Here is a 17,605-nt window from a genome sequence, read left to right as displayed (position 1 = left end):
ACTGGAAGACAAGTAGGCAACCGACAGCACACATGTCCAAAAGCGGACTCATACATCGCTGTTATATTTGGCCGCAACAGGCAAGTTGGCATAACACAGGCTCCATTTTCAACGCAAGAATCATGCGGTTTATACTTTTCAGGGCCACGACGTCTTACAAGCTGTCCCTGGAGTTACGTACTCAACTTGCGGCATTAAAATTAAATTATTAGACATATTCACGCTTCATCCATCTTAGGGCTCCAACTGCCTCAGCCAATACCATGACCGGCTTTGACTGAGAAAAGCTCGGCTAGATGCATTTCGTGCTGTTCGCTGTTATTTTGCAAAATGCACGCAATGAAGCTCATGTAAGTGCTTTTGATGAGCTAATACTATAAATAGTGGATTTTGCTAATAAATACACAGCTCTGTGACGATCTGAAGCATCCCAATCACTCACATATCACAGCGGTGCTGCTTCGCCCCTAGGAGGCCTAGTAATCGAGCCAGCCTACTTTTTCCAGTCGTTTTGAGGAGACACACGGTATTACCGAGGATGGACAACATGGGCTCGTCTTGCCATGCCAAATTAGCGGCCTAGAAAGAAGAGATGTACGAACGAGAACTGGAGATGCCGGACAGCCTTACAAGTAACGGAATGCTCCACAAACGGGCTGCCAATTGCTATGCAATAAGAGCGCCCTTGTTTTGCGATGTTTGCAATGACTAGTCTGCCCACGGGACGCTCACCTACAGGAAATCACAAATGTGACTACTCCCCAGTCGGCTCAGGAAATACGACTGTTATGGTACACAGCGGTGATGTGTCCGCCTTTGAACCCGAGAAAACAAGAACGAACCATACTCCACGTACGTTTTGTATTTTAAACGGACCCGATTCACCCAAAATAAATATAATAAAACGGTCAACCGTGTCAGAATTTCGGCTCCAATACACGAATGGACAGCTTCGTTTTTGAAAGTAGCTCTACTGAGCATCTGTGTTTATCTTGGTCTAGACTCCACCATGACGCGTGACAGCTCACAATAACCATCGAGTGCTCTTGGAGTAAAGAAGCCATGTCCTGACTCGTGGTAAGTCAAACATGTTGAGACAAGCTACATGGCTGTGCGTGCAAGCAAGATCCGTTCCATGCCGCCCGGATGCAGTCTTGTCGTTGCGGGTTTCAGGAAGAGGTGGCAGAGATTCGCGAATCGGGGTCCTTCAAAAAAAAATTGACCAGAAGCATCTATGTAATTGAAACGATTGGCATACAAGTGTAGATGGATGGATTTCCCCCCGATGGCAACCCAGGCACGACAGTCACTAGAAAAGGGTTATGCAGACTCCCATCATAGTAACATTCGGAGGAAGAAGAGAAATGAAAAGAAATGAGAGCGACAGTGGCGGTGATGTTACATCTTGGGAGTAGGAACGCCACTCTCACAGACTGAGCAGCATAATGTTCGTTCCCAGTGTAGACTAATAATTGAAAAAATTATAGAAAACCAACCAAGGCGTGAAATGACACCTCCGAATGTCGCGACTCGCTGTGGTCCATAAAAGAAAAAAAAAAAAAAAAAAAAAAAAAAAAAAAGAAGAGGGCCCCAGCGCACGTGGACGTTTTGTTGAGTTTGGAGTTTGGCAAAGGAAGACATGTGGATTGGTACCGTGAACAAGGCCGAAATTGGGTGCATGAAACGATACTGATCCTTTGTCTGAATATAGCACGGCCAATCATGTCTCATATCAACATTGGAGCGTGCAATGGCAATGCGATGGGGTTACAGCCGAACTTCTTCCCCCGAGAAACAGAATTCTCTACTCATAAGCTAGTGTCCGACTTCCTGTAATTTTAACATGTCACTTGGGCATAATTCTAGCGGGAGGCAAAAACTATTCAACCAAACCAGGCACCTGGCCATCTCGGAATATAGTACAATAATCCACAGCAGTATGTCAGTGAATACATATTAAAACGCACATAAATGACGCTACAGGCATGTATACAAGCTGTCTCCGGTAGGAATGGGAATTGGCTCCCACTCATCTATTCTTCCTTGGCCGCCCGCGTTTCCTGGCTACATTTGAGGTGTCTGTTTCTGTATCCCTGCTTTTCTTGGGCCTAGCAGGGGCGGTTGTCCTCTGGGGTTTCGTCTGCACGGCGGAGCGTATGTTTGACCCCTTCTTCTTTCTCGGACGACCCGGCCCTCGCTTCACTCCAGTCTCCGTCTTCCCCTTTACTGGGGGCCGTCCAGGGCCGGGTCTTGCCTTGGAGTTGCGAGTCTCCCTTGACGAGGACTGGGTGACTGGTGTTGCCGGTTTTGGTGCCACTGCGACCTTGGATCTCTTGTTCGGCACCGTTTGTATCGGTGAGGACTCTGCGGGTCGTTTCTTAGCCGCGATCCTGGCACTACGGCGTGGTAGCGGTGGAAGAGATTCGCCCTGCTCTTGAGATTCGTGTACCTGGTCCCGCGGTTGGCGGGGGCGTAGGCCTCGCGTTCGGGATGGAGGGGAAGCAGCGTGTTCCTGTAGCTCGGACACCTCTTCGTTCTCAGCTGGCGGCGGCCGGCCGAGCATGTGCAAAGCCCCGTGTTTCTTGAGAAAGAATTCAGCGGCGGGGTGAAGCCGGGGTTCCTGCCCCTCGGCCCTCATCCTCGCACGGTACGCCTGTCTTTCTTTTTCGACTTGCGCAGCTTCTGCTTGAACGTCGGCCATCATCCCAGGGAAGTTATACCTTGTGTAGTCATGCATTTTAGCCACCCAGAAACCTTGGGGCTGTTCCGATCTTGGGAGGTTTATAGTCTCTAGCTCATCAATCTCAGAAGGAGTAAACTCCATCTCCGCCGCCACGTCCAGCGGGTTTTCCTTCATCGGATTGAGGGGTGCCAGATCTTCGGGCTCTGGGGAGGGAGACTCGTGCCGCCACTTCCAGGCCGTGACGCAGTTGCTCTTGTTGAACTCGTCTCGCCAGTCCCCGCGTTCTTTCCACCACTTGATGACTTGGTCCTGGACCGAGTAGGAGTAGCGGCCATGGCCCTCATTGGAGAGGCGCATGTACCTGTGAGCTTCCTCGGCCATCTCGAGCTGAAAGATGAACCAGGGCCGAGAGATTAGGAAAGCCTCTGCTTCGGCGGCAGTAGTGTGATGTCCAGGGTGAGAACGGGGAACCACGGGGGCATACTCACCACGCGCCAGGTTTTGGCGCAGGCGCACAGCGCGTGCAGCGAGCTCGTATTCATAATCGTTCCCGGATCCAAGGTCGTTGACTGCCATCGCGGGCTCCCACCACCACTTCCAGTCTTGGTACTTGTCGCGAGGCTGCATTTGACGCCCGGCAAACCCCCAGTCTGGATTCCAGACGCCGAGCTTCTCCCAGCGACGTTTGACGTTGTGACGAACAACGACACCCTTGCGCCGACTGAAATTCAGTGTTCTGAACTCTGGGGGCAACGGGCCCTTGGGAATATTTTCTTCAAACCGGCTCTCCTCAAATTTGGCTTCCGCATAATAAAAATCATAAGGACGTAGGTGCTGTCTCAGAGAGCTAGCAATTAGTTTAGCCTCGTAGTCGTCAATGGGACGCTCCATTACGGCCTGTAGCTCCTCTGGAATCTGTCGACACCGTGGCGGTACCATGAAATCTGCCTCGTGATCCGATGACTCGCTCGACGAGACATAGGGCGGGGGGTCATCGCGCTCAAAGCGACGCAGGTGTCGCAAGTGTTCGTTTGAAGCGATTGCCTGGAGAACAGGCATGGCCTGGTTGCTCATAGCCTGATTGAAATGGACCGGGTCTAAAAAGGAAGGCATGGTGTGGTTAGGTGGAAGGGTTGCGAGAAGGGTTGCGAGAAGCAAATGAGCCGTTTCACGCCGTCAAGTTGGGATGGGCATGACATTGACCCGATAAGGCCTTATCAGCGCGCGCGTCAACTGGTGTCTGGTGTGCAGCCCTCAAGCTGGCAGGTGGACAGCCGAGCAGCCCTGACGCGAGCGCATCGCGGGCGGGTAGCTGACCAGAACCGCAATGGTTGATTGGCTGTGACCCTAGAAAAGGCTGCCTTGGCTCGCCTTGACAAGACCTTGCCCTTCCCCTTCTTCTCTCGCCGAGTCGTCCTCCAAGCATCCCCTTATCCTCTTCTCACCATGATGAGAAACCCCACGAAAAAACACTCTTTCACCTCGTACCAACCAACCGACTCGCCGAGGAAGCCCTCGCTCACCCTGACGATATATTCCAGGACCGCGGGGGAAAACGGCCAGGGCGGTCCGAGAACAGGCATGTCGCTTCGCAGGCTGGGGATGAACAACACCACAATCGAAAATCCTCCCGATAAAGCCCGAGCTACAAGGGGCTACTCGTCAAGACCTGTTGCCAACTGCCGGGCCTAGTGCACCCCGCCAAATGAATAATGGCCACGAGAAACCTCGCCAGCAAGCAGCGGCCACGCCCGATCGCTTAATCACATATCCGCCACGCAACACACGGTCCCGCAAGCAGCGTGGCGACTGATACATGGGCACCCGGGTGCCCAAATAGACTAGCGCACCCAGGTGCCCAAATTATGTCAGCACTCCTCTAGCGCTGGGACAGAACCTGTGCCCCAGCATGTTCCTGCAGCCACTGCACATTGCAGCGCCAATCAGATTGATGAAACATGGATCAGGCAGCATTCCCTGACGACGTTCTTCCACCCGAAGGCACATATGAATCACGCGAGTCCTTACTTGATGCTATCAATTCTTGGGCGAAACCTCGAGGGTACGCATTTACAACAGGGAAATCCCTCAAGACACCAAATGGCAGAGTCAGAGTAATATTCGCTTGTGATAGGAATAAACCTCCTCCAAGCCCTTCTACTGATCGAGTGCGACGCACTTCGAGCCGAAGAACTGGCTGCAAGTTTTCAGTTCTAGCCAAGCAATCGCTAGATGGTAGTACATGGGTCTTGAGCCATCGACCAGACATCGAATGTGCTAAACATAATCACGCGCCCAGCGATGATCCTTCTGCACACCCTGCCCACCGCAAGCTTGTGGGAAAAGATGCGGCGATCGTCTCCAAACTCGTGAAGTCTGGAACTGCCCCTCGAGAAATAAGGACCTACCTCCATAACCACTCAGAAACACTTGCAACTCAGCGGGATATATACAACCGGATTGCGGCAACCAGGAGAGATCTTCGCGAAGGCCAGAGCAGCATTCAAGCCCTAGTCGACCAATTAGATAACGAGGGCTTTTGGTGTCGCGTCCGCTTGGATGTAGACAATCGACTGACGGCTATCTTCTTTGCCCATCCTGACTCTGTGGCGTATTTACAATGCAACCCGGACGTATTATTGCTGGATTGTACCTACAAGACGAATAAACACGGTATGCCGCTACTCGACATGGTCGGAGTAGATTCTAGCCAGCGGTCGTTCTGTATCGCATTTGCATTTCTATCCGGTGAATCGGAAGAGGATTACTCTTGGGCGTTACAACATCTCAGGTCACTTTACCAGCGTGAACTTCCGTCAGTTGTCTTGACTGATCGATGCCTAGCTGCAATGAACGCTGCTGCACATTGGTTTCCAACGACCAAAGCGCTCCTCTGCCTCTGGCATGTCAACAAAGCGGTCCTCCAGCGCTGCCGGCCCTTTTTTGTGCAGAAAGAAAACGAAACCTCAGAGCGGGCAGAAAATGACACATGGGAAGAATTCTACACCTCCTGGCACTCGATTGTTGCTTCACCAAGTGAAAAGATATTTGACGAGCGCCTGGCCAAGTTTGAACTGAAGTATGGCGAAAAATATCCAGAGTGTGTAGGGTATATCAAGATGTATTGGCTCGAGCCGTACAAAGAGATGATCATTAAAGCATGGGTGGATATGCACTTGCATTTCGGCAATGTGGCCACCTCGAGGCAGGTGGCTTATACTATATGCAATTGACAAGACGCTAATGGAACGTTCCCAGGGCCGAGGGTATCCATTCACTGATGAAAGCACACATTAAGAAATCGAATTTGGACCTTTTCGACGTTTGGCAAGCCATGAAGCATGCCATCGCAAACCAACTCAAGGAACTTAAACATATTCGAGCTTCGCAACAGTTACGCACACCTCTAGATGTATCCGGGCTCATGTTCGAAGCAGTACGAGGTAGGGTTTCGCATGATGCTTTGCGCAAAGTCCAGGGGCAACGGCAGTTATGTCTACAAGAGCCACGTCAGATTCTATGTAGTCAGACTTTCACTTCGTCACATGGGTTGCCGTGCTCCCACACCCTCGAGAAGCTGGAAGAAGAAGCTCAGGGTCTTCTGTTAGAGCATTTTCACCCACATTGGCACTTAAAGCGAGGGGTGGCACTGCCAAAACCTGTTCTGGAACCTCGCCGGGCTGCAAACCAACTAAATAGGACTCAACCCTTAACGAGCACAAGACGCGAACCATCCGGTTTCGAGAGAATCCAGGGTAACAGAAAGGCTCCCACTTGCAGCGCATGCCACGTGGTAGGCCACATTATGACCTCGAGGTCCTGTCCGCTGAAGTTCAAGGGGTCGCCGGTAGTACCTCTGCCGGAAGCTCGAAGTTCAGTCACATTTTCAGGTGCCACGGCGGAAATGGCTCCTGCGGGTGTCTCTAAGGCCCCCCCGGAAATCGTGCCAACGACCCAGCAGTCGCAATGTTCAAATGCAGTGGCGGATGCCTTGGCAGAGATTGATCAACCCTCTTCCTTTGCAGCACGCATGCCACCCATCCGTTCATCTCCTCTCATGAGATTTAATACGTCGACTGACTTGGGGTCGCTTGCCACATCAAACAACGCGCCCGGCAGTCCGCCAATGTTGACCGTTGAAGGGCCAACGGTTGAGCAAGTCCAGTCTTTGTCTGGTGTCACCTTGGAAGAGCCGCGGTACGATTCCCCGGGTGCCATTTATGAGAGATATGTAGCTGCTAGAAATGCGTGGTACGCTGCGCAACCTGCTGGCAGCATCAAGACCAACCAGCAATATCGCAAAGCGATGGGGCTCCCACAAAGATACGACAAGCGGAGTTACGAGTGGTGCTTGGACTACAAACAAATGTCGAAGCATCGCGTCACTGCGACAGGGTCCAGAGAATGGACGAAAGAGGAAATGATGGCGTATCTAGACTGGAGCAACCAGGAAGATGAGCGGATTGAAGCCCAGGTCGCTCGGGAGATGGGTGATCATCCTTTGGCTAACAAGAGAAGAGGAATGAAAGAAATATGGAAGAGAATAGAGGTAGACAGTAATGAGCAACAAGCTTTGCACTCAGCGAATAGCGCGACGGAGGATTGCATTGTTGTCAAGTTGTAGATTAAACTGGAGAGAGTAACTAGTTGAAATGATCTTCCAGCCGGGTCTTGCGGGTCTGTCCCAGCGCTAGAGGAGTGCTGACATAATTTGGGCACCTGGGTGCGCTAGTCTATTTGGGCACCCGGGTGCCCATGTATCAGTCGCCGTGCCGTACGGTGTATGTATGACACAGTACAAAAACAAGATCAATTTGAACTACACCATTTTCATCACTAAAACACCCACACCAATCTACCGTGTCTGTCATGGCGAATGACGGACCATGCCCTCGCAGCTTCGAAAGAGAAAGAAAAATAGAAACAAAGCTTTTAAGCGTGCCACAGATACAGTATATCTCAGGTCTCCAGCAACATAAACAAAGAAAAACAGACAAAAAAATGACCACAACAAAAAATAAAACAATCAATATATACCAGCTCTAAAGCAATCGTACCGTAAACAATGGGGTATCAAGATTTTGCACGTGTTGCATACTGTCCATTTCTCCAGCTCGCCAATTCGTGTTCTGTTGTCTCCAGACTTGGGGCTGTGCAGTTTCAGGTAATCAGAACGCTTGGAAAAAAAAACTTTTCATGCAATCTAAGTGAGTCTAGCCGTGAGAATCAAGCTAGCCATAAGAATATGGAGGTTGAAACCCCCCCTGTGAAGTTCGTCCATATGACCGATAAGTCAGAGTGTTGTTAGATTAGACAATACTGGGTGTAACGGCGAGCACCGTGTGCTACATTTTCGTCAGTTCAAGCCCAGGATGTCACTACTTTTGACATGTCGAAATGTTTTCAGTGTCGGCGGTTTGAAGTGAAGTTCGCCGTCGGATGCAGCTCTCGACTTCTGAGGGCTTCCCTGGCGGGCAGAATATTCTGACATCTCGCTACCGTAGTTCTTGTCCATCTCTTCGCCTGATGACATAGTATCATCTCGCCACCAGTAATACAGGACATCGCACTGCCATCGCCAATAATCCCGAACTTTAAGCCCGCATTCTGAGCCAAAAACAGACTGTAGGAGTAGCGCATTCAAAGGAGACTGCCTCAGCTGTTGGAGTATCCAGCGATTGACCAGGTCCGCCTTGCTGTCAGAGTCGTAGCTTTGAACAAGACTCTCGATCGCATACTCTTTTGCGGCAAGATGTTGTTTTTGGCTTTTGAGGGGGTCGTTATATGGCAGCGTAGATACGGTTGATAAAGCTTGTTTCGCTGTGAGTGGCACTGGACCATCCAGCAAGTGACTCTTCTGCGCGAGTAGCTCAGAATAACGCGGATGTTTTACAGTTTTGTACTTTTCAAGTATGTCGCGAGTGTCTTCAAGGACCATGTCTTCATATACCATATCAGGGTTCAACAAGTAAGACATTTGTAGGGGTAAGAACTTCTTCATGGCCCCCTTCTCCTCACATAGGAGTCTCAGTCGCTGTACTTCACTTTCAAGCTCGTTGATGACACCCTCCATTCGAGATTTCTCCTTCGGCAGCTCGGCAAAGAATTCCTCGGCATCCAGATTTATGTTTCGGCCTGTCCCTTCTCTCAGGGCTCGATCCTCTTCGTACTCAGAGTTCATAAGCAGTAAATCCTCATATTCCTCCTTTGCGTTCTCCAAATTGCCAACGGCGGTCGAAAATTTGTGATACAGGGGGTGAACGTCTTCCAAAGACTTGTCAGCAGATATTCCAATGAGGAAGTATGGAGTTTCTGAATCAGCGCCGCGGGTTGCGTCGGTAGTGCTTGTACGAGTCGGCTCAGACTGCTCTGCGTGGCAATCTTGTCCCGCCGCTAAGATGCTGAAAAACTTGGTCTCAAGTCCACTGAGCTCCTGCTCCTCCTCGTCCAGGTCAAGCTCTAGGCTTTCGTAGCTCGCTTCGCTGAAGTGGTACTCCTCCCTCAGTTTCAGCATTGCGGCCATACGGCTGTCAAGGATTTTGAGAGATGATGACAAGACGTCGCTCCGTTGGCTCACTAGCAAAGGACGTAGAACAGCCATGAATGCATTGTCAGCATCATCCTTTCGAAGCCGTAGATTTCGTAGCTCTTGTCGTCGTTGAGTCATATGCTTCCTTATATCCTGCAATTTTGCCCTCTTCTGCTTAAGTTGCTTCCACAAGTGTTCCACCGCGGCGTGCGATGAAACAGCAGATGACTGGGATCTTGCAGCTTCAGACTCGAGGAGGTCTGATAATGTAGGTGTGGTCCCTTCTTGGCGTCGTAACCTAGCAGGACTGTGTGACTTTTCATACTCAGATACCCAGTTTGTGATTCGATTTGTGGCGGATGACCTGTTTCGTCTCGTTGATAAATGTTGATTGGGTTGAGCTGGAAGCTGAGGAGGGAATTGCCTAGCATTGCGATATGCAAAAGTGTCCTCCTGAGAGCTATATTCAGAGCTCGATGCTTCTTTACTTGTTTCAGGACATGGTATGAACTGTAGTGTCTTGTTGAAGCCTTGACTAGAGCAGCTGGAGCTTTGCAGTTGCATAGGGCTCTCATTAGACCTCGTAATGCTTGGGGACGGATATTGCCGGAACAAGACATTTGTGCTGCTTTCTGACTGTGGTTGTGAGTTTCTGTGCGTTGCCGGTAGTGAAAATCTTTGGTGGTTTGTATCTAATTTTTCCGCAAGGAACCTTGGCGGCGGAGGAAAAGCATACGGCAGGGGGGCCTGAGGAGCTCGATCAAAGCGGAAGCCATCTGGCAGAGGAAAGGATTGCGACAGGATATGCGTTTCCTCTAAATATTACGTTAGTCTGGCAGTGAGGAACTCCGCCTGCGGAAAGACAATGCGAACCATTTGTACCAATATTTGGGACTGGAGCGAGGTTGAGGGGAAGCTCAGGAACTTGGCGAGGCTGATTAAACTGTTGGGAGTATTGAGGGTCGCGATGACGGGGAGGAGGGGGCGGTGGCGGCAGGGCCCCGGGAATAGGTATCGCTGGCGTTCTGCTGGCGTGGGGAGTATGGGTCTCGGTTGTACGAGAAGACAGTGATGGTCGTGATATTGGCGGTGGTTGTGGATCCGGCGTAGTAACTCGGCTCGAGGCAGTCGATGTGTCGCTATGCAACTTCCAACTATCACTTCCCTTCATATCATCGTCATCACGCGACGAGGCCGTAGTCGCCAGCTTTTCCATCAATCGATCTGTACTAGCAGACATATCAGACTGGACAGCATGATCCGAGGCCACTATATCCATGTCATGATGTCGAGTCGACGTAGCGACGGCTCGAAAGGTGGCAGACTGCATAATGAAAGATGGTGACTGATGAATGTTTCTGAATCAGACGTTTCTGTTGCTGCTGCACCTCGTACTGAGCAGGGAGACTGCGTCAGCGATGGGCAGCGGCCATGCCTTGCCTGGAATGAAGGCATTCGAGCCTCGCGAACAAGGCCGAGACAGGAAGCGTCAGACTCGAGGTTGGCAAATACTCCGTCGGTCAAGTCGCTGTTCAGTATGGACGCTGGCGGGTTTCAAGAGTCGTCTTCCGCTTGTTTTCTGCGTGTTTCTTGCGACGGCGCTGCTCGTTCCCGCTGGACTCGTAAAGACGTCACTCCTTAAGTAAGAAGGTGTGTGAGGCTTCGCCTCCGTCGGGCATCCTTTTGCCCGCCCCTTGACGGGCGCTGATATTCGTCGGACGGACTGTCACAGAAACTCGGTCAAGCTTTGCTTTGTTGATTGTACTACAGCTTTGGCACCTAGGCCTCCTCGTCAGCTCCAAGCCAGCACACGGCCTTGCGACAAGACAGGCCCAGTGCAATCCGTACTCCAAACAGAGCAGGAAATTCCAGTGTTCAAGTGTCGGCCAGGGAGGGCAGGGCTCACAGACTGGTCCATGTCTTCGTTGGTACGCGGGGATTGGATGCAGAGAAAACGACAGACCAGTGAGATGAGTTTGAAAGCAGGGTGCGTCTGTTAATAGCCCGGGAATGGCACACCCAGGACACATCCATGTCTCTGCACAAAGTGTTCATTGTTGTCTGTGTCTGTGACACGAGGCCATCCGCGGAAGGACGAAATAAATCAAAGTGAAGGACAAGGGCAGCCTGGTCACAGCCGCCATGTCCAGCCACCAGTCTAATGCTCCCCGGACTGGCTCCTCATGCACGACTGATTGCAGCGGTGCATCCGGATTCCTGTACAGAGTAGCCAGCGCAAAAGAACCCACAAGGCACTCGACTTCGCACTGGACAGACAGACAGACAGACAGAACAGACGGACGGACAAACAGACGGATGGACGGACATAGACCACTTGACGGCCCCGGGGCTGACGCTGGTGCATCATGGACATGATGGACCGATGGAAAACGGAGGTGTAGGGTCGTGTCCAGCGTCTGTCGGACTGTCCACTGAGGGGACAGTTATGGGTGCACGGGTTGTGGGTCTCCCGCCACCAAGGCGCCACAGGGGAGGAAGGAGCCAACGGAACGGGCCTTCAGGGCAGCTTCGGCCAACTCGTAGGGAAGGAGCCACTCACGCGATGCGCAGATGGTGAGGAGGAGGGGCCAGCTGGCATGGCACTTGAGACCCAGCAGTGCCCGTCATCTTCCAAGCCTTTGTTGCTCATGATCCTCGCAGTCCCCGTTTCGAGCTCCTTTCCCCGTTGCTAAGCTGCACTAGAGCTGCGAATTCTCCTGCAACTGGACGTGGGTATACCTGGTCAGGCTGCGATCTGTCGACTCGTTTCTCATTTGCATTGTACCGTACGGAATCGCAAATCTGGCGCTGGTGCAATGCCCGCCCGCACCTCTCCCCGCTTACGCGCTCAAGCACGCCAACGTGTCCTCATCTGAGCCGGCGACAGGGCTGGGTGAGAATATTGAGGCTCTGTCGGATGTGCCTTCACAATTGCTTCGTCTGTTTGGCGGTTGCCTAGGATTCCTGGTGTGAGAGCTGACAGTTGAGTCACAGTCCCATATAATATGTTTCACTTTGTCTGGCTGATCAGGGCTGGATATCAATGCGGGATGCACCACCATTTGGAAGTGCGCCTGGGATGACTGCCCACCATCACCTCCCACGCCGCGGACCATGGGCCCAGTTGGTTCAATACAAAACGCTGTGTCACTCAGATCCAGGCGCGCATTGTGTGCTCATCATGGCCCGGACAACCCCAAGTTTGCCGGTGTACAACATTGAGGTGCATTGTGGACTTCACAGCAAGCCGATGGAGTCTCCCACCATGGCCAACCGCTGCTGTCCCTTGCTCTTCATGGAACGCCAACGACCTGCCCACAATGAGAAAAACACATCTCCAGCGCTCTCCTGTGGATGAATTGCTGACTGGCTAGTGAGCTGACCGGAGCACTAGGCTTGACCTCCCGAGTGGTTGCACCCATGGAATAGGTTCATGGCAAAACACGCAACCTCCAGTGAATCCGGGTCCCAAGCTGGGTCTCAAGACCGACGTGTGCGCGACCATTCTGTCCGCTTCCTGCACTCCACCCCGTGGTAGCTTATCCTGTCCTATGCTAGTTTTGCTATCCTATCCGTGTGTGTTGGGGATGCCGTCAACCCACTTGATGCAGCACCGTCAGATGCCAACCAACCCAGAGACGCGGCTGCATGGGCACCGCCGCCGCGTGCGCAGAAAACGCCAGAGAGGGGGGGAAACATTGGCCCACGGCCTACCCACGTCTGGCGGCAATGTAATAGTTCTTTGAGACGAATTTACGACCCGTGCGGCGTGGGATCCTCGCTATCTGGTGTTGTGCCCCAAGCCAACTCACCCGCTTGTCGCAGCGGCAACTTGGAGGCTGCCGCTTCAGTTGCTTATAGCCTCCACTTTGGGTCCTTGAGCCGCACCCGCCCATGCTTTGGATCCCCCATCCTACAAGAACCCCTCTTGGCCATCTTAGGATAGGTTGTGTTTGTTGCTGATACTCGCCTTCCTGGCGCAACTCGTGCTTGTGACTCGCCTTGTTCTTGAATAGCGCCCTCGTGTATACTTGCACATCAGACACGGGCAGAATATCGGCCGAGAGGCTTTTCATATGTTAGCTACCCCAGCGTCACAATGGACACATGGAGCCCTTGGTCGTCTTGGGCCTACGATCAGGAACAACAGATTACGTATCGTGTTCGGCAGGACAGAAACGGTGGGATACCCAATCTGGATCATTACCTTATTCGACTTCATTGCTAAACCACTAGCAGGAAATTTAGATTATGATTACAACTATGATACCCCTCGAGAATCTGGGGATGTTGCGGGAATAACTCAAAGCCTAGGAAATACCCGTCTCTCTCCCTCTTCCTCGAGCTACGAACAGCAGCCACCCAATTCACCAGGTTAGTTGTATCAAGTGAAGTGGTTTCGGTGTTGGACACCTTTGCCAAGACACCATATTTCCACCCCCCAGCTTCTGAATACTCTTGAAAACTGACAACGTGTCCTGTTGAACTCAAAGAGAACTATGTTGTAGCTAGTCATAAGGACAAGGAACGGTCCAAAGCATCCAAGTCGAAAAGCAAGGACAAGGACAGGTCATCAAAAGAGAAGAGCAGCAGCAGCAGCAGCAGCAAACATTACTCGCATGATAAGACTTCTCCCTATCGTAAAGGGTATGGAAGCTCTTCAGCTTCGGCGTCTTCTCACGGCCTTGGAAGCTCTTCCACCACGCCGCAACAGAGCTCCCATCCCCCCTCATATGATCAAGCACAGTCACAATGTAAGAGCCATGACCACTGACAAACGACCTACTGTCACCTATGCTTACCAGAGCAGACTCATATGATACGCAGAAATACGTCATGCCAGGGGACTACCAGACATCGGAGGCACCTTACGCATGTATGTCGCTTTGAACAGGCAATTCCGTCTACCTACCTGGCCGCTCAGTATCAGTACTCGCGTACAAGTCTTACTAATTCTTACGACAGCTACTCAGGGCTCTGGCTATGCTACGACTCATGCTCAACAGCCGCTGCCACCAGGCTACGATGATATCCAAAACCTGACATATGGCATGGGTCAAGCTGCGGCCGGCCCGTCAGACTTGAATTACTCTGTTTCAGCACATAGTACGTCAAAATTTCTTCTTACACGAGCATGTTTATCCCCCAACCTGAGTCTAATAACAGCAACACAGCCTACGAGCAAGAGGATGATGGCGCTTCCACTCCTCGAAATTACATTGCCGCAGATATGGGAGATGAATTTGACGCAATTGATCCAAGTAAGGGACTGATCATCCATATACATGTCTATATCGCTCATGTCGTATATCGCTAGGGTACCGAGTTGAACACTCAAATAAATTCGAGCCTGGAGCGGTGAGTTCGCGGGTGCAAGTACAACCAGAAAGCGGTAATACTGATATATCTCCAACCCATAGATTTTCAAGGTGCTCTGGTCCGAACCCAAAGGATCCGCGGACGGTCCAAAACATCCCAGTGTTTCTGGGAAGCAAGAAGTACAGAACAAATATGGTGCGAAATTCCATGTGGGATTTCGCCGCTTCATCGTGATCGCAAATGACCATGGGCATTGTACCTGCGTGTGAGACTCAGCCGCCTGATTTTGTACAGTCCAATTCTAGCATAGCGGGGCAAAGTGCTAATATTCTATAGCCCGATTCTCACCTATGGCGGCAGAGGCTGTAAGAAGTCTGGTGTTAAACCCAACAAGCATGGAATCGTTTACGAAGCAGGCCAGAGACCTCGCCAGGTCGAAGGTGAGCCTCGGCTAGGATTTCAGGCCGTTCAGGTTCACCTGACAGAAGATGGTGAGAAACTTTCCAGAGAGTCTCGCGTAAATTATTCCAAGCTGGTGACTATTGAACACAACGTCAATGTCTTTTTCATTGGATTTGTTGCGCAAAATAGCTGGCCCATTGTTGAGGAAGCCGTCAATCAATGTTGGGACCAAAAGGTCCACCACCGACATCCAAAGCATGAGAGATAGAGCGGTCATTGCGGCGCACTCGACTCATTCTTGCTTCGGCTCACAGACACGTTTTTCTCTTACTCTTTACCATATCTCTCGACGCGATATAGCTATTTTAGGCGTATCGCAAAGCACAAATACGTTCCTCTCCCAGCCGTGCAATGGCCGGCTGACTTCCATGCTGTGGAGATTTCTCTTCCGTCTCGCAGGCTTTTAAAGAAATAAGCTGCTTATAGGAGTAGGGAGATCTTATGAAAGATGATTTGGGGGTAGCATCAGACAAGAACGCAGAGGCTAGGTCAGGTTTTTCGCCAATTTTATTCTAATTTTTTTTTTTTCGTTCCACTTATTCTTTCACGCGGGCAAAACAAGGGTCAGTTTGAACAGAACACAGCTCTACATTTAGGTAGAGAGCAACACGTCATGGAGGCAAACGGTGATAACCCTTTAAGGTTTCATCTCTAATGTCATCAGCATGTTGTTTCCTTTTTTTTTTTTTTTTTTTTTCCTACGCCATATCTGCCCTGCCATCTATAGGGCACTTGTTTTCGTGTTTTATTTTCCTACGGTGGAGGAACAGTACACACATAGGTGGTTACAACACCACATTATGATGATACAGCGCATGCCAGTCGCAGAATACAGTTACCAAGGCGCAACGGGTATACCTCCCCCCTTTTTCTCCACGCAATGACCATGTAATGTTTGGCATCGATTTGTTTCTGGTGGAAGCCCCGTGGTGTCCTTGGATGCACGTCTCCTTGGTTGGCAACTTGGTTATTAGGTTGTTAGTCTGGACTTTAAATTGATTACATTACTCCGTACTTGGCACTCATTCTATAAGACTGACCTCGACCCTGCATCCGAGGCGGCCAACTACTCCGTACTCGATCTAGAAATATCCCACATGGCTACAGAGGAGTTTATCAATTGATTTGACTGGTTGAAGTTGTCTAGATCCCCCACATCGCGCAGCCCCGTATTACTAGTATTGATAAATACCTCGGCATCTCCCCCACAAACACCAATGCGTCACTGGAGCCCCAGGCACCGAGGTGCGATTCCTCCCACGTTAGCCGGAGCCGCAGGTCTCACTGCCGAAGACCCCGGAGTTTGGTCGCCCAGGTGTGTAACAGTGTAGCTAACATGGGCCGAGGACCAACCTTGGGGTTGCATGGTTTGACACTACGGCTTCATACATAATAACCCTAGCTTCCCACAGACTGCCCTCGCCTTGCTCTGACTTCTGTCTCTTTTCTTCCACACACTCGGCGTCATCATCCCCGACAGATAGCAGCAACCATGGCCGAGGCCCAATTGGCAGATTTCCCATCCCTCTTCTCGCTGAAGGGCAAGGTCGCAGTGGTGACTGGCGGTTCTCGCGGTCTCGGACTACACGCCGCATCCGCGTAAGTTGAGCCTCGCCACCAAGGAGAAAAGGGCAAGACGAAGCAAGGACAAAAACGGCTAACAATCCGCCAAAAGCTTCCTACAAGCCGGCGCCTCCAAGGTCTTCATCTCGTCCCGCAAAGCCGCCGCCTGCGACGAGGCCTGCAAAGCACTCAATGCGCTTCCCAACCGCTCGCCCGGCGCCGTTGCCATCCCCGTCCCCGCCGACTCGGCCAACATGAAGGGCGTGACGCACCTGCTCGAAGAGGTCAAGAAGCACACTGACCGCGTGGACATTCTCTTTGCCAACGCCGGCGCCACCTGGGGCCAGGCCTTTGACAGCCACCCGGACGAGGCCTTTGCCAAGGTCATGGATCTCAACGTCAAGGCCGTCTTCAACACCGTCCGCGTCTTTGCGCCGCTGCTGGAGAAGGCCGCTTCCCGCGCGGACCCCGCCCGCGTCATCATCACGGCCAGCGTCGCCGGCTTGGGCATCGGCTCCCTTGGCAAGCAGGGCACCTATGGGTATTCCGCGTCCAAGGCGGCCGTCATCCACCTCGGCCGCAACCTGGCCATTGAGCTGGGCCCCAGGGGCATCACCGTAAACTCCATCTGCCCTGGTTTCTTCCCTAGCAAGATGTCGAACGGGCTGCTGGAGATGGCGGGCGGCGCGGACAAGATTGCCAGCAAGAATCCCATGGGGCGGCTTGGCATGCCCGAAGATATTGCGGGTGTGGTGGTGTATTTGGCGAGCAGGGCCGGTTCGCATGTCAACGGCGAGGCCATCGCCATTGATGGAGGTGCGTTGTGGGCGAGGGGGGAGATGGCTTCGTCTGGGGAGGAGAGCTCAAAGTTGTAGATGTATGTGTACGGAAAAGACCAATGCAATGACCGAATGTGAAGTTCATGAATCAGGGGGTCAATGGAAATGCCGTGAGTCGCCACGTCTATTGCTGTGCATATTTCTGCTCACTATCAAAATTTTATACGCAACAACAACGCTTTATCCCCCCCCCCCCCCCCCCCCCAACTC

General features: G+C 51.8%; 4 protein-coding genes across 5 annotated transcripts; 2 read left to right on the top strand and 2 right to left on the bottom strand.

The window, feature by feature from the left end:
* Positions 1-1,797: 1,797 nt before the first annotated feature.
* J3458_021345 (uncharacterized protein) lies at positions 1,798-4,623 on the bottom strand. The gene has a single exon (XM_007816868.2). The coding sequence runs from the start codon at positions 3,794-3,796 to the stop codon at positions 2,030-2,032; it is 1,767 nt and encodes a 588-aa protein (XP_007815059.2). The 5' UTR covers positions 3,797-4,623; the 3' UTR covers positions 1,798-2,029.
* Positions 4,624-7,430: 2,807 nt separating this feature from the next.
* J3458_021344 (uncharacterized protein) lies at positions 7,431-11,480 on the bottom strand. 2 transcript variants are annotated; one of them, XM_007813779.2, is made up of 2 exons: positions 10,086-11,480; positions 7,431-10,027 (listed from the first exon to the last, which is right to left on the bottom strand). In XM_007813779.2, exons 1-2 carry the CDS (start codon positions 10,540-10,542, stop codon positions 8,040-8,042), a joined length of 2,445 nt encoding a protein of 814 aa, XP_007811970.1. In that variant the 5' UTR covers positions 10,543-11,480; the 3' UTR covers positions 7,431-8,039. The 2 variants fall into 2 exon arrangements, with proteins under 2 accessions (XP_007811970.1, XP_065972316.1); XM_066122560.1 differs by having other exon boundaries at positions 7,480-10,757.
* Positions 11,481-11,857: 377 nt separating this feature from the next.
* J3458_021343 (uncharacterized protein) lies at positions 11,858-15,201 on the top strand (the record flags this gene model as incomplete). Its single annotated transcript, XM_066122559.1, has 9 exons — positions 11,858-13,393; positions 13,452-13,586; positions 13,706-13,966; positions 14,023-14,088; positions 14,178-14,318; positions 14,387-14,473; positions 14,530-14,570; positions 14,633-14,796; positions 14,868-15,201. The coding sequence occupies exons 1-9, from the start codon at positions 13,312-13,314 to the stop codon at positions 15,199-15,201; spliced, it is 1,311 nt and encodes a 436-aa protein (XP_065972315.1). The 5' UTR covers positions 11,858-13,311.
* A 1,026-nt stretch (positions 15,202-16,227) lies between these two features.
* Positions 16,228-17,577, top strand: J3458_021342 (uncharacterized protein). The gene is made up of 2 exons (XM_007813777.2): positions 16,228-16,592; positions 16,669-17,577. Exons 1-2 carry the CDS (start codon positions 16,486-16,488, stop codon positions 17,429-17,431), a joined length of 870 nt encoding a protein of 289 aa, XP_007811968.1. The 5' UTR covers positions 16,228-16,485; the 3' UTR covers positions 17,432-17,577.
* Positions 17,578-17,605: the final 28 nt, after the last annotated feature.

The sequence above is a fragment of the Metarhizium acridum genome, assembly GCF_019434415.1.
Source record: "Metarhizium acridum strain ARSEF 324 chromosome Unknown scaffold_579, whole genome shotgun sequence".
Classification (NCBI taxonomy): Eukaryota; Fungi; Ascomycota; class Sordariomycetes; order Hypocreales; family Clavicipitaceae; genus Metarhizium; species Metarhizium acridum.
Note: the sequence above shows the minus strand (reverse complement) of the source record. Positions and strands in the feature narration are given on the sequence as shown.